This window comes from Brachyistius frenatus, unplaced genomic scaffold (genome assembly GCF_029030835.1).
Source record: "Brachyistius frenatus isolate BFR_SWC_R1_liver_20210118 unplaced genomic scaffold, ASM2903083v1 Contig_8, whole genome shotgun sequence".
Taxonomy (NCBI): domain Eukaryota; kingdom Metazoa; phylum Chordata; class Actinopteri; family Embiotocidae; genus Brachyistius; species Brachyistius frenatus.
In genome coordinates this window covers 5,710,777-5,723,918 of record NW_027210607.1, presented here as the reverse complement: position 1 = coordinate 5,723,918, position 13,142 = coordinate 5,710,777, and the positions used below count along the sequence as shown (strand labels likewise).

Below are 13,142 nucleotides of genomic sequence, written 5' to 3'. Positions count from 1 at the left end.
CAACACTTTGGTGCAGTTATCTGAATAACTGTTGGATAACTGTTGGCCACTGTTATGACATTTGGTATCCATGGTCCTCCTTATGCCTAATGATTTTGAGTGATTTTTGACCTTTTGTCACCCCAAAATATCTTCTGAACATTTTGGTCCTTAATATATGTTGAAAATTAAATAAGATAATGACAACCAAGTTAATGCCAAGGTTTCCACATTTGATTTGGACAATCCCAAGATCTCAAAGATTCATATATATTTTGGAGACCATGTGACCACTAACATGTCCACCACCAGGCCAGGATGTCATTACAGAAGACATATTGAAGTTGAAAGTATTGATTATTTATCATGAATCCTACATGATTGATAGAGACTTTTCTTCCCTGCCTGATAAACCTACATCACAGTAAATTAATCTTCATGTGTGAAGTTATGCTTAGTTTTTACTGATTACTGTTACAGTATGTTTGTTTTCTTTCTACTGAAACTTGATTTCTTTACATTCTCAGGCCTCTAAAAAAATCTTCAGATCAAACAATCAAATAAAATTAGAGTTAGTCCGGTCTCGGTGCTCACACTGATTTGTTTTAAAGGGTCACAAGGCAAACAGGATGAGAACCACTGCAATAAGTAGAGGACTTTCTTCTGTGGACACTTGAGGAGCTACACTCTTGCACTACCCGGAGGCCAAAACTTTATCCTTGAACATTCCTGAGAAAAGGGTATAAATTATTGTTAGCCTCACCCTAAAGTGAAAGTTTACTGTTTCTATTCACTTTCTACGTAAAGCTCAAATATTTGGTGTGGTGTTATGACATTTCAGCATCAAGAGGAGCTTTACTTTGCTTCATGTTCTTAAAAAAAAAACATAAACAGTCATATAATGTTTTGTTTATTCTAATATGCAGGATTAATGGACCTATCTCATACCAAATATTTATTTATCTGCTGTTAGCTGCTAAGACTCTTAAAGTGGCTTCATGTCAAGACAGTGTGATGTACAGAGAATATGCCACGAAGAAGATACAAGATTTTGTCTGTCATTGTGAAATGAAAAAAATTTGTATTTCTAAAAAGTGCATAGTAGTTGGAAAATGTACACTGTATAACTATGGTTCCATAACCATCAGGTCACCACCTCAGACATCTCTTATACAGACCGAAATCATGAGTCATATTTTTACTGTTTATACAAAAATTTGGACACACTTTGTCATTCATGGTGTTTTTTCTATTTTCTTCATTAAAGAACAATAATTCCACACAGGGACTAATGAAGCAAACAAAAAAAGTGTCACTCAAACCAAAATAAGCTTTATATTCTATATTTTTCAGAGCTTCCTTTTGACTTGATGTCAACTCTGCACTGATGAGTGTGTTTCTGTTTTCATACAGTTGAAAGGTGCCATCTTCTGGTCATTTTATGAACTTTTCATTTGTGGTTTCTGAAAACACTATTCACAATAGAATTAAATAATTCATGTATCAGTATAATTTCAGTTGATGTACATATAGTAGGTACATTCACACAATATGTATTTGTTTATTTTATTATTTAGCATACATTTTATGCAAAAAAATTGCTCTCATGGATGTTGAACAGGATCGACTCAGTTTTATCAGAGAAGAAAATAAATTCATAATGACCACAAGACTTGCTAACAGTACTCGTATGTATAAAACTAAATGTAGTTCACTGCTCTTAAATGATGATACACATCGGGCCCTTGCGGTGTCTGATGGGATATTTACCCTGGGACCAGTGATGTCATTAGCTGTGACATGTTAGTGTTTGAGTGAGTCTGTTTTCTCAAACCATGTTGCCTGGGAACCGACAGGCCGGTGTTTGATGTGTCTATATCAAGATGCTGTGGCCTGGTAATCAGATTGAAGTGCTATTTCATCACCAGTCCATTATTATTATTATTTTTTTTGATTTACACATGAAACCAAAGATGTGGACGGTTATCCGGGCTGCATGCAGGCTGAAGCAACCCTGGGAACAAAGGGAGCAATATACAAATACACATAACTCTTTCATTTACTGGCTGAAAGTTCTCAGCTTTGTTAATTATAGCATAAATAAATATGTAAAAAAAAAAAAAAAATAGAATGTGCTTTTACTCACCAAAAAGGCTGAACCTAATGTTTTCATGAGAATGTGTATATCTAAACTGAGGTCTCAGCCTAAAGGGAGGTACTGGAGCTGACAGCATCCTGTTTAGTGTGGTGTCTGTGTGGCAGCGTCCCCGCGTGATAAAAGATTAATGTATCATCACAGCCAAAGGTGACCATCCTTGGCCTCCCTCATGTTCACATGCCCCAGTCCTGTCAAACAAAAACCTTACTACCACCAACCACAACAAACTTCACTAGGGTTTGTGAAGTACTGTAGATCAGAATTAAAGGGGAGCTGTTGTGATTTTACAGCTGAAGATCCAGACAGCTGTATAATGTCTTCTGTGGCTGTGGAGGAGCTTTCTAAAGACTGAGAAATTTATCCTGATGATGTTATCATAGCTTCAGATTTTTAATGGAAAACCTGCATTACAAGATGCAGCTGTGAAGTCAGGAAGACGTGGGCGTTTCAGGCAGAGAGCATGATGAGAGCAGCAAGATTTAGTATTATAGGAAATAAAACTCAGGATGTGCTGTCTTGTGCTGCATAGGTTTGACTATTTACACAGTGGTGGTATACAATGGTATTTTAACCTTATCCTAAATCTTGTAAAGAGATCAGAGTCGATAAGCTTCTTAAGAATCAGACCACGCAATTTTTTTTAGATAATGAATAAAATTGTAGCTGATTAAGAACCTTTTGACAAATATAATTTCAATTACTGCAGTAAACACTACTTATTTATCTTACCAGCACCTTTTGTTCAATAGTACAGGCTGCATTTTAGTTAATATTATAATTTGATATTTTTACATACATTTGATCTTATTCTGATATTTTTTATGCTTGTAGTATAGTCCAAAAACATCTAATGATCTTTACTAAGACTTAACTATCACATATGTTTTATTTGTTGTAGTTGTTTTAAAGTTGATGTAGTTTGCATGATAAATGCATCTCAGTAAAGTGACAGTAAATACATGTAAAAGCACTGTGCTGCCCTCCTGGGATCAGTGCTGTGGTGGGAAGTCCCATCACAGGGTTAAAGGTACAGTAGCGTGCGTCAGTCGCTGCGTACCGTCACGTAGTCATGCGCGCGGCGGTGGGGAGGGAGGAGAAGGAGGAGGCTCCCTGAGGGGGGGGGGCCCGGTCCTCGCACGGAGCTCCGAGCTGCAGCCCTCAGCAGCTTCCTGCTCGCCGCTGCTGCTCCTGACAAACGGCTCATTCTCATCACTGATCATGTGCTTCGCTCTCTGGCTGTCTCCGGCTCGGCTGCAGGAAGTTGGACTTGTTTTCTCTTCCCCGCTGCGTTTCTCTCCTCGCGTTTCTTGACAGTCCCATCCGCAGCCTCGGTTTCTTCCTCCTTTTCGGTGATTTCTGCTCTCACTTTTCCTCCTCGGCCGACCGTGAGAGCCGAGACGCCGGCTCGGCGTGAAGGCAGAGATCGGCGGCGTACACCCGCCTCCCCGCCGCTCCGCTCCCTCCTCCCCCCGGGCAGGGAGAGCCGGTCATGGAGGCCCTGGTGGAGGAGATGGAGCTATCGCTGATGGACAAGTCCCTGCCTCTGCCAACTTTGAGCCCGGCCGTACCCCCCTACGTCACTTTGGGCCTGACCGTGGTGTACACCGTCTTCTACTCCCTCCTCTTCATCTTCATCTACGTGCAGCTCTGGCTGGTCCTGCGGTACCGACACAAGCGGCTCAGCTACCAGACGGTGTTCCTGTTCCTGTGCCTGCTGTGGTCGGCCCTGCGCACCGTGCTCTTCTCCTTCTACTTCAAGAACTTTGTCACAGCCAACACTCTGGGGCCCTTTCCCTTCTGGCTGCTCTACTGCTTCCCTGTCTGCCTGCAGTTCTTCACACTCAGCCTCATGAACCTTTACTTTGCACAGGTGAGTTGTCAGGCTCAGATGTCAGTCATATCACGGGGTTTGACGTGGTGTCAACACCTCCACCTGACTCTATGTCATGTGGGAACAGTACTCCAGATTTTAAAGGAGCTGATTTAAAGCCCCCATCCACTCATACTAACATATTTTTAACACATTGTTAAATCAGAGTGATGTAGCCTATGTGCAGAGTCTGTTTTCAGGCTCATCTTATGACGTATGTATGAGCAGGAGTGTGTGACATCACGACTTGTGCGGAGGTCAGTTGTGGTCCAGTATTTAACTTCAACAAGTGTACTGTTGAAACATGAGGCCACAAACTCTGAGAGTAGACTCCATAAGGCTGTAGATGTCTTCTGTCAACTAAAATAAAAAAGATTCAGGATTTTTCAGTGAAAGGAGAAAAGTAGATGTAATTTAAAAAAATTTTTTTAACAACATAACAAAACATTTTTTGTGGATAAACCTCATTACAAACTGTATACGGACATGACTTATTGTTACAATTCAAGAATTTCTAATGCAATGGAGGGCCTAGAGGGGATCTTTGTCATCGTGTGTGTCATAGTGAACTGAAACTTGTATGCATTGTGCAACTGCTGGTCAAAACATTAAGTAACTTCCAGTAATTGTACATTATGAAGTAAATTAGATATACAACTTTAAAAACATAGCTAAAACTGTGAGGGTATTTATAGAGAGCAGACCTCCACCTTGGCCAACGGTCCACTCCTCTTTGACAACATAATCTACAACAGCAACCACTACATTTGGATATATTTCCAAAACTAGTAGAATGATGTGAAAATACGCAGTCACCTCACATCCCAGCTGTTCTTCTCTAAGACGCCGCTGACCCCGACTGCTCCATAATGATTGCTGGCTGTTTTACCTCCTTGGCGGAAGTAAATGTGACACCTGTGTTGCTTAATTCTCTTATTCAAAATCAAATTGTGTTTGTAAAACCATGTGACTGGATTTGTGGTTAAATATCACATAAATAGTAAGAATAGGGTTGAAGCATATTTCCATTTTTATTATTGATTATTTTTTTTGATTGAGTGGTAAGTGTCTATAAAACGTCTGGAAGCTGTAAAACGTGCCTATGACAAGTGGACGACTTACTATGTCTTGAAAATTACTTATGAGAACAAATGACTAACCACTTCGGTAGAAAATTATAAATGCATTGCACCATATGGAAAATGTTACCAAACTATTATTATAATAATTCACCAATTTATTATGCAACAAACTGTGTTCTGCTTTTATACTTTAGATTAAAAGTTTGACAAATTAAAAGATAATGCTAATGTTTGATTTTGAATGTTAGGAATTTTGTCGAATGTTAACACACTGTGGTTTAAATACAGGATACAAGTAAAGTGAAAGGTGTTGAAATGACACTGTCCTTGTCATTCATGAGTTGATAGCAAGGAATCTACTGTGTTGTAAATACGACCTGTTGCTATTAGTGTACCAGACTCTCATTCAGATTGGCTACAAAGTGTGATGCGATGAATCATTTCTTCAACTGTTTACATAATCCAGATATCAAATAATAGCCTCTCTGGCTTCTGCCTGAAGGTTATTTATAGCGTAATCCTCTTGCGCTGATGTGAGTCACAGTTGCGAGTTGACAGTGAGACTCTGAGCTTCGTGGCGCTGTGCTGTGGACCACTGTGTATCTAAAGTTCAAAACTTTCAGCCATGAGGTTCCTATTTCATAAGAAAGTTTTGTTTTTCAAACTGCAAGAATACAGAAGTGAAAACGGTCGGCCTAAACAGTGTGACGCATTTGCATGATGCCGTTTTCGTTTTTTTTTTTGTCACAGGTTGTTTTCAAGGCAAAGTCCAAATACGCACCAGAGCTTCTGAGATACAGGTAAGACCAGACAGACACCTTTAGTAGGTGGGGGTCATGCATTTACTGAATTTAATTTACAATTCAACTAATATGAATGAAGTCCATCTCTGGTTTTGTTTTCTGACCAACAGGATGCCACTATACCTCCTCTTCCTCTTCATCAGCCTGGTGTTTCTGGTTGTGAATTTAGTGTGTGCACTGCTGGTGAGGATGTCCTCCGCTGAAGCCCACACCATCGTGCTCGTGAGGGTCGCAATCAACGACACACTTTTCGTCCTGTGCGCCACTTCGCTCTCTTTATGTCTTTACAAGATCGCCAAGATGTCACTGGCCAACATCTACCTGGAGTCCAAGGTGAGACAACTTCCTGGCCCTCTGTGGCACTGAGAGTAGAAATCGAATATAAAAAAAGTTGTCGTTATTCCTTGTAAAGTCCGTGGCTTGTGATTTATCTGACAGCCATTTTATAACTGGTATCAAAAGGTATTCTGCATCCTTGTGTGAAGACACAGTTCTGCATATAATTCATGCTTTACACATAGTGATTGTTCCCTAGCAACTCTGTCTTTCCTGTACATGACTAATTGCACGGTGGTGCATACGCAAGCTGAGGGTATAATTCAGTTAGGACACCATGTTCTATATGTTATCTAACATGAACTAACAACATGACATCATGCATCATTTCCCTACAAATGCCGCCATTCCTGCCTTACGTGTAGATTTTATATGATTTCATAAGTGTTTTCATGACATTAAGTCTCATTTTAGCCCACAACTACAATTACTGCCTGACGGTTGTATGCTTCTGCCAACCAGTCAAGTTCTAGTTTACATCCATATCTGTCCAAACTCACATAATACGTGTAGTGAAAACTTTGAAGGAATCTTTATGCGTTCACATGCTTGGCCAATAAAGCTGATTGACAGTCGACAAGGCTTCAAATATAGAAGTTGCTGCAAAGAAGCTAAAATTCTAAAATGTGGAGGCTTCACACACATCATCAACCAAAATCCAATCGCTTCCTCGCTGAGGCCGAGTGAACATTTGCAAAATTTGAAGAAATTTTCCCCAGGCATTGCTGAGATATTGCATTCATGAGGATTGGGTCAATGTGAGACGACAGTGAGTTGACCTTTGACCCCCAAAATCTTATCAGTTCATCCTTAAGCCCAAGTGACAATGTGGAGTGTGAAGTGGTTTAAAGCTTTTAAAAACAAACTCACTCCTCATCTGGTCAGAACTTATAACTACAGCTTCAATACAACCCACCGTTTACCTGAAACAGTGTTGCATTAACATTAACCTGATCCTGAAAAGAAACAAGAACCCTGAAGACCCGGCTTCTTACAGGCCCATATCGCTCATTAATGCCTGAGGCTTCAACCACCAATATCAATATTAGTAAATCCTGATCAAACGGGCTTTATTAAAGGGAGGAATTCCTCCAATAATATCAGGAAGCTTCTGAACATGATCCAGTTCGTTAGAGATAATAACATGCAGGGCTTGGTAGTGTCTCTGGACCCTTAAAAAGCATTTGATAGGGTTGAATGGAACTTCCTTTTCTATGCTATGGAAAAATTTAAAATAGGTACAGAATTCATTGACTAGGTGAAACTGCTGTATTTTTCCTCCAAGAGCGTCCGTTATTACTAACTTCTGCTCGGATCCTTTCCCATTAGAGCATGGCAACCGCCAAGGATGCCCATTGGGACCTCTTTTGTTTGCATTAGCTTCATAGCCCTTAGCTGAGCTCATCAGAACCACATCAACGATAAAGGGTGTTAATGTCAACGGTACAGTGCAAAAGAATGTCTCCTTATGCAGATGACGTCCTACTGTACTTGGTCGAGATAGATACTACCATCCCATGTCTGTTTGGGCACATATCAAGTTTTCAAGTTAATCTATTAAAAACTGAGGTCTTGCCTATTGGTGCTACGGCAGGCTCTACGCCACCTAGTGGCTTCCCTTTAGACTTGTCACCCAAGGAGGTTACGTATAATTGGCCCCTCCCTTAAAAAACTGGTTAAACTCAATCATAAACCAATCACAACACGCATTAAAGAAGACTCGAATAGGTGGAGAACTTTACTGGTTTCTTGGTTGGGCAGGATAAGCGTGCTCAAAATGAATATACTGCCTAGGTTACTGTCCCCCTACAGATGCTGCGAGACTCAATTCCCAACAGCTTTTTCATTGACTTGAATAAAATGTTTACACAAGTCATCTGGCAGGGTAAAAAGGTTAGAATGAAAATAGGTCAACTACAGAAAGGCAAGCAACAAGGAGGATTGGGAGTCCCAAACATGAGGTTCTACTACTGGGCAGCACAAACGCAGTACATATATGAGTGGGTGAATCCAGAGGCTACAAATACGTGGATTGATATGGAGTCGACAAATTGTGGCTTACTCACTTTAAAGTTCTGTGCCTTCATAAATTATAAAAGGGAAAAGCTGATGGTTCAAAATAACTTTACTGTATGGAACACGTTGAATACCTGGAACAAGACCATGGTCTATTTTAGACTTAAGGATCATTTGTGACTTTTGGCTCCCATATGGAGAAATCCAGACCCCCCCTCAAGATGCTGTGTTTAGGCTCTGGCAGGAAAAGGGTCTGGATCAACTTGTCAAACTCTATGAAGGAGGAGCAATGGAGTCGTTTGAGGGCCTGAAGAGTAAATACTCTCTCCAAGAGTCACATTTCTTCTGCTGTTTACAAATAAGACATTTTATACCAAAAAATATACACGCTCCAAATATGTCCTTTTTGGGAGAAATCCTCACACAGTCCACATCAAAGAGATGTATTTCTTATGTGTATGAAACCTTTGGTCTAAATCTTAATAATTCCACTGACCACATCCGTAAACAGTGGCAGATTGACGTGGAATGTCAGATAGATGAAAATATATGGACATCATTTATAGAAAACACACCTAATATTGAGCTGTAGCACGGATAGAGAAAGACAATTTAAAATATTACACTACTCCTTTGTACACCACTGCTGAGGGGCAGGCATGGTATAAGTTCTCCTACATGCACTAAATGTAACTCTGAAGTTGGTACATGTATACATATGTTTTGGAAATGTCAAAAGATACAAACATATTGGAGAGAAATAAAGGACGAAGTGGTTTCTCTGATTGGATATGACCTGGAGCTCTCACCTCTTCAGTGTATTTTGGCAGCTAAAGGGAGCAGCGCAAGGAGCAGCCACAACACTAAACTGATTGGAACACTGTATATAGCACGAAAAACTATTCTTAAATTCTGGATTTCTAAAGATACTCCTTGTCTGGACGACTGGTATAAGGGAACGTTGGAAATCCTTCCTGTGGGAAAATTGACTTCCACTTCAAGGGATTTGTCAAGATAAGGAAGCCGGTTTTAGACATGCTGGACCTCTCTGGAATGGACTTTGCTCTGCCAGATTAAAAACCCTGGAACCGATGTTGCCCTGACCGGATGATATGAGTAGGATGTAATTATGTCAGGCTGGTGGTGTGCTAGTGTGTTATTATTATTTGTTGTTGTTTTGATTTTTCCTTCTGTTTTGGATTCTTAAAGTTTCAAAGTTTTGTCTTGATAATTTATAAAATCAAAAAAAGAAATTTAAAAAAACAACAACAACAACCACAAATGAATGTATGATTGATATCTTATTTCCTAATGCAACTCTTCACACTGTGCAGGGAACGTCTGTGTGCCAGGTGACAGTTATCGGAGCCATCGTCATCCTCCTGTATGCATCCCGGGCCTGCTACAATCTGGTCGTCCTGGGACTCTCCAACAAGAGTATTAACTCTTTTGACTACGACTGGTACAACGTTTCAGACCAGGTGAATCCCTCAAAGCAAGAGTTCAACTGCAAATATGAAGCTAGAGCCAACAGCCAGTTAGCTTGGCATAGCACAATGAGGTTCTCCTGGTCACCTTCGATACCTCATGTAGACGAGGAGTCTGGAAACAGGGACACAGTTGTGCTTAGCAGCTCCTCAAGCTGCGCTCATATTAAAAGTGTGGCTTTCCAGGAAGTTACAAGCTAATCAATGCTGAACTAACTGGCTGTGGGATGCAAGTTATTTTTTATTTAGAGAAAAAGGGGGAAACTCCAAATATTTTGTCAAATGTTTGCATTGTTGGTGGTTGTTTGACATCACAAAATATAGTTTTCCCTCCATCACTGGATAAAAGAGGTGTTGTAGTAATTTTTTTATTTTTTTAATTTTTTCCAGGCAGATTTACAGTCGACTCTGGGCGACACTGGCTACATCGTATTTGGAGTGATTTTGTTTGTATGGGAGTTGCTCCCCACTTCTCTTGTAGTTTTCTTCTTCAGAGTTCGGCAGCCCAACCTCGACAGGGTGAGTCAGCAGTTATCCTAAACCAGCGGTTCCCAACCTGGGGGTCAAGGCCCCTACAACGGGTCACTAGATGATTTATAGAAAAAAACAAAACAGATAAAGCAAACTGTAGTTCAGCTACACAGAAGTGTCCCTTTTTGTTTTCTTTGTGATAAACTGCAGTTTTTGTCATTTTAGGCATTAAAAGACAAAATTGATCAGTCTTAAGGGAGAATCACTCTTTGGTAGAACTGCTCACGCGCCATGAACTATGCCAGGTGCGATTAGGGGCTGCAATTAAGTTAGGCCATAATAAGGCCAACAGGTTGGGAACCACTGTCTCAAATATTTAAAAAAATGACCAGTATTGTTCCCCATCATGGTGACTTATGTTTACCGTCTGGTTGGTGTTGGGCTTGTCCTTCAGAGCGTCTCTGGGCTTCCTGGTCATGTCTTCTCCTCTCGGGCTTATTTCTTTGACAACCCACGGCGTTACGACAGCGACGATGATCTAGCGTGGAGCGTCATGCCTCAGAACATCCAAGCCAGGTAACAACACCATGACTTGTTCTCCATAAACCAACATACGTGAAAGAAGCTATATGTGGCAAGATATAGAGACGTAGTTTAATGGATGTTTTTTTTTTTTAAATTTTATTTTCCAGTCTGGCTGCTGACGGCTACGAGTGGGGGAGCCAAAGCAGCGGCATCGGTGCCTACATTGGAGGGGAGGATAATTACAGCCTCCCTCCTCATCCAGAAGAGCTCAGCCATTACTGACTGGAGTTCACACCGATTCCTGCTGACCTGTGGATTTATTTTTCCATTTGTAGATTTTTGCACAGTCTGTGTTACTGACCGAAGCACACGGGGTATGAAGGTCGCCCTCAACTTCATACATTCGGTTTCCTATCTTGTCTATAGAGAAGAAGAACTAACAGACTTTTTCTTTGCCAGTATGTAAAGGCCCAGTGATGGGACATTCATTTTGCACATTCCTTGTACAAAGTATGATCTGCTCTTTTTTTTTCAGTGTATAGTTTATATTGAATACTGCCTAATATATTTCCTGACCTTTGTAATATGTACTGTATAACTATTTTATGTACTGTCTATGAACACATGTTCTTTTTTTTTCATACAGATGTGTTTATATAGAGGAGAGATTCATTTAATTCATATTAAAAAATATTGAAATGCTGAAAATATATGCAATTATTTTTTTTTTCAAATAACACAAACACTCAAATATTAAACTGACAGTCAGTTGCTTATGTTTTAAACACGTACAATCTCCAATAGCTTAAGTGACATATTTTCACAATTTGTATTTATTTATTTTTCAATTCTTTAGCCGAGACCTCAATAGTGAGCGAGTCAGTATTCCGCGATAGCAACACATTACGAGGATGTTTTTTTTTTTTACTCACAATAGACTTCTCAGTAAAAACCCTGCTGCACCTTCAACTGTTGGTTCTGTGAAACATCAAAACTTTTGTTACATTCATGAAATGCAAGAGATTTCTTTCCAATGAGTTTTTAAAAAATGTTTCACCTATGTCCAGTCTTGGTAAGAAAACAAATCACATGGAAATTGCTGACACATTTCGTTAAGTCAACCCTGGACCCTCTTTGGGATAAAGGTAACAAACAAGTGACACATAAAATCAACGTTTTGAAGTCATTTTCATAATCCGAAAAAGAAAAGGAAAAAAAAACATATCAGTCACGTTAAAAACAAATAAGCACATGCCTACATTTCTCACATCCTCAAATCCACACACTTAGAATCGGGTTGCAGGTTCGGTGCCAATGTTTTCTCTGAACTGTGTGGCTTCATCATTCCAAAATCTCAAGAGCTCTCTATATCCTTCAGAAATGAGGTTGTCGATGCTTTTGGGTCTTTGGACTTCAAAATATCTCCAGATTATTTGAAATAAATCCTTACACTGAGGTACGTCATCAACCAAACAGTACAGTTATCTGTAAGATCTTCTTCAAAGAGAAAGTAACATTGTGCTTGACCACACTTTCCTTTCATGACATATTATGTATGAATCACATCATTCTTTTAGTACACTAGTATAAGAATGCCACATTGCCTTTATGCAGACTGCTTGTGATAAATCTTTAAATATTGAATAACACCACAGGTGGGCTTATATAAAACGGTTTTATATTACATAATGATAATAATAATAATAATAATAATAATAATAATAATAATGCTTGCTGACCAGTAACAACAGGTTCTGGAGCCCTCAGACGTTTTGAGAAGGTGGCTGAGCTCTGAGAAAAGGAAAACACCTCCGAACGCAGCCAAGTGAATTTACAGGAGCTGAACAAGCCACATTTCCGTTCCAGCGGTGAGCTGAGCGGGAGCTGTTTTCTACCTGATCTCACTCCGGTTACACAAGCAGCAGGACAACGAAACACTGGCTGTAATCGAGATCAGCAGAAACTTGACTGAGAGTTGGACATTAAAAGCTCAAACAGCCTTTTGACAAATGAACATTTCTTTTTAGTTACAGCAGAGTTGCAAAGAATAATATATTATTAATTGAAGCAATGTATCAACAGTATTTAATGCCAATTTCAGTAGTTTTTGGAATAATTATCAATGAAGTGTGTTAATCAGTGCAAATATTACTGTATTAAAAAATGTCAATAGTCTTCCAAATGTCAAATGTTTTCCCTTAAACAGACAGAATTTTATTTTCATTTATCCACAGATCTTAAAAGTGACAAAAAAACAACAACAACAAAAAACAAAAAAAACAAAAGGTGCAGTGTGTACCAAGTTCCTGCAGAGGGCAGCACAAACCTGCGAACCGATAAAGGTGCAACCAGGACAGCAGGCAACACAGTACAACAGCACCATCTCCTCTTCACATATACTGTACACGGTCTTGT

The 13,142-nt window shown here is 39.7% G+C and overlaps 1 protein-coding gene across 1 annotated transcript; it reads left to right on the top strand.

Moving 5' to 3' along the window:
- The first annotated feature begins 3,258 nt into the window (after window positions 1–3,258).
- Window positions 3,259–11,431, top strand: gpr137ba (G protein-coupled receptor 137Ba). Its single transcript, XM_069690080.1, has 7 exons — window positions 3,259–4,007; window positions 5,840–5,889; window positions 6,003–6,225; window positions 9,579–9,725; window positions 10,122–10,250; window positions 10,657–10,778; window positions 10,895–11,431. Exons 1-7 carry the CDS (start codon window positions 3,627–3,629, stop codon window positions 11,007–11,009), a joined length of 1,167 nt encoding a protein of 388 aa, XP_069546181.1. The 5' UTR covers window positions 3,259–3,626; the 3' UTR covers window positions 11,010–11,431.
- Window positions 11,432–13,142: the final 1,711 nt, after the last annotated feature.